The sequence below is a fragment of the Nerophis ophidion genome, linkage group LG16 (genome assembly GCF_033978795.1).
Source record: "Nerophis ophidion isolate RoL-2023_Sa linkage group LG16, RoL_Noph_v1.0, whole genome shotgun sequence".
Taxonomy (NCBI): Eukaryota; Metazoa; Chordata; class Actinopteri; order Syngnathiformes; family Syngnathidae; genus Nerophis; species Nerophis ophidion.
The window spans coordinates 51506234-51510063 of NC_084626.1; the positions used below are offsets into that span (position 1 = coordinate 51506234).

Genomic DNA, 3830 nt, shown 5'->3' on the forward strand with positions numbered 1-3830 from the left:
TCATTATGGTGGTACTTGATGAATACTTAGGTATACTGCACTACTGTACTTTAATGTCATTATGGTGGTACTTGATGAATACTTAGGTCTACTACACTACTGTACTTTAATGTCATTATGGTGGTACTTGATGAATACTTAGGTCTACTACACTACTGTACTTTAATGTCATTATGGTGGTACTTGATGAATACTTAGGTCTACTACACTACTGTACTTTAATATCATTATGGTGGTACTTGATGAATACTTAGGTCTACTACTAGTCCAGCATAAGAGAGTGAGGCTCTTTAAAGGTTTAGAAGTCAGAGGAAAAATGACAAGTTTAAGAGATAAAGTTCCATTTTATATTCATGTTACAACAGCAACTCTGTGAAAAAGGAACCTTGATTACATTTGGAAGCAGAAATGTGTGAGTGAGGTCATGATACAAAAAAGCAGTTGAAGAAATACAGACTGAATATCAACTTCAGGTCAAATACATTTTGTGTATTATTTCCAGATGTGTGCCAGCATGGCTCCTCCGAAGAGGCTCTCTTGTGCACTTGAGGAGGAAGAGGGAGGAGACAGTTGAGTCACGCTCACACCATCCTGCCCTGCAGCAGGGGGCGACTCTCGCCGGGCGACTGTCGGACCAGAAGGTTCCACAGCAGCAGCGGCACCGACGTCACTGATGAGCTGTTTGTATCGCTGTCGCCGCCCAGTGGTTGGTACTGTTTGTAGCGTCTGTACGCACACACACACACACACACACACACACACACACACACACAAACACACACACACACACACACACACACACACACACACACACACACACACACACACACACACACACACACACACACACACACACATCAGTCTTCTTATACACTCATGCATCCTGCTCTAATTTCATTATATACAAATATACATCCATATATACATGCATATATACATACATATATACATACATATATACATACATATATATACATACATATATACATACATATATACATACATATATATACATACATATATACATGCATATATACATACATATACATACATATATACATGCATATATACATGCATATATACATGCATATATACATACATATATACATACATACATATATACATACATATATACATGCATATATACATGCATATATACATGCATATATACATACATATATATACATACATATATACATGCATATATACATGCATATATACATACATATATACATACATAAATACATACATATATACATACATTTATACATGCATATATACATACACATATACACATATACACATATACATGCATATATACATACATACATACATATATACACATATAAATGCATATATACATATATACATACATATATACATGCATATATACATACATATATACATACATACATACATACGTATATACACATATAAATGCATATATACATATATACATACATATATACATGCATATATACATGCATATATACATACATATATACATACATATATACATACATACATACATATATACATGCATTTATACATACATATATACATACATATATACATACATATATACATGCATTTATACATACATATATACATACATATATACATACATACATATATACATGCATTTATACATACATTTATACATACATATATACATACATATATACATACATATATACTGTATTTCCTTGAACTGCCGCCGGGGCGCTAATTAATTTAAAACCTATTCTGACTCCTGCGCTTATCAAAGGCATGCAGTAAAAATTTGAGTGTGATGTAAGGATACCATCATGAAAAGCACATTTAATTAAAAAAAAACACTATTATGGTCTTACCTTTATGCGACACATGTGTCAAATACTTACATACATTAGTGGAGACTATTAGGCTCTGGCCTTTCTATTTACTCTTTGCACGCTTCCTAGTCACGTGACCGCCACTGTCCAATCAGCTGTAGCAGGAAGTGACTGGTATGCTTTTGCTCTTGCAATTGACTCTTTGGGAACTCAGTGCTCTCTCCTTCGTCACGTGACGACTCCAACGCCCTGCCTGTCTGTCTACCAGCTCCACATGTATGTTAATAAAACATAGCTGCTTATTGTTCTTTTTAGCATATTCAATAGCTTGGACCTTCAATCCTACTGCTCTTGATCTTCTTCCCTTTATGCAATTTCAAATGATTGAAATCAGCCTCCTCCATTTTGAAAATGATGACAGAGGAAGTGTCACTCGTGACGTGACGAGTTTGACCCGGTGGATATTCTAGGCATATGCAAATTATTTTGCAAAACGACTCTGACCAGGCGGTAATACTAAGCATGCGCTAATTATTTTGGGAAGCGAGTTTGACCCGGCAGTAATTCTAGGCAGGCGCATACTATATACCAGGGGTGCCCATTACGTGGATCGCGAGCTACCAGTCGACCGCGGGGGGTGTGTCAGTCGATCTCCAGCCAGGCTTTTAAAAAAAATAGACCTAAAAATGAGTGATCATCAATCTTCACCAAGACGTCACTTAAATGACATTCACGGCACCCGAGGGTCTTGTGAGATGACGCTGGCTGCTGCAAGATCATTATTATGAAAATATGACCGAGAGGAAGGCCAGAAACACTTTTTATTTCAACAGACTCTCGCCCCGTACCTTCCGTCAAAACTCTAAAGGCCGACTGCACATTTCCTATCTTCACAATAAAAGCCCTGCTTCATGCTGCCTGCGCTAACTAAATACAGAGTCTCGGAAAACTGGCGTGCACAAGCGATCCCTCAGAAAGCTGGCGTGCACATCACTTGTGCACGCCAGCTTTCTGAGACTCTTATTTTGTTAGCGTAGGCAGCATGAAGCAGGGCTTTTATTGTGAAGATAGGAAATGTGCAGTCGGCCTTTAGAGTTTTGACGGAAGGGACGGCGCGAAAGTCTGTTGAAATAAAAAGTGTTTCTCGCCTTCCTCTCTGTCATTTTTTCATAATAATGAACTGGCAGCAGCCAGCGTCATCTCACAAGACCCTCGGGTGCCGTGAATGTCAATCAAGCAAGCTACGGAATTTGCCGCCAATGTTTTTCTTGTAAAGTGTATGGAAGCTGGATGAATTAGATGCCAAAAACCAACCACTTTCATGTGGTATTGTACGGAAAGGACAACTTTTTTTCTCCTCCATTTGAAAATGTGGGCGTTATCATCATTACTGTCTGATTCCAATCAATGCAAGTCATCAGAATCAGGTAATACACCAACTTATATTCTTGTCTTTGTGAAAGAAAGACATCTATATGTGTTACACATGCTTGTATTATCATTAAACACATTTAACTTGTTTACAAAAATGTCTCTTTCATAAATAAATAAATATAAATGATATATATAAATGAGGTAGATCCCCTCGAGTTGGTCAATTGAAAAGTAGTTCGCCTGCAGAAAAAGTGTGGGCACCCCTGGTATATACCCTGCGACAATTCAAGCAAATACGGTATATTTAAATAGATACATATATACATATACACATACATACACACTAGGGCTGCGAATCTTCGGGTGTCCCACGATTCGATTCAATATTCAATTCGATTCAACGCGATTCTCGATTCAAAAACGATATTTTTCCGATTTAAAAGGATTCTGTATTCATTCAATACATAGATTTCAGCAGGATCTACCCCAGTCTGCTGACATGCTAGCAGAGTAGTAGATTTATGTAAAAAGCTTTTATAATTGTAAAGGACAATGTTTTATCAACTGATTGCAATAATGTACATTTGTTTTGACTATTAAAGGAAGCAAAAATATGACTTATTTTATCTTTGTGAAAACATT

The 3830-nt window shown here is 36.8% G+C and overlaps 1 protein-coding gene across 2 annotated transcripts in view; it reads right to left on the reverse strand.

Moving 5' to 3' along the window:
• Window positions 1–324: 324 nt before the first annotated feature.
• pmela (premelanosome protein a) overlaps window positions 325–3830 on the reverse strand; it is a 32078-nt gene continuing 28572 nt past the window's right edge. For both annotated transcript variants that reach the window (XM_061875469.1, XM_061875471.1), the window contains exon 12: window positions 325–726. In XM_061875469.1, coding sequence (XP_061731453.1) covers window positions 582–726 — 145 coding nt within the window. In that variant the 3' untranslated portion in view covers window positions 325–581. The remainder of the gene's footprint in view (window positions 727–3830) is intronic.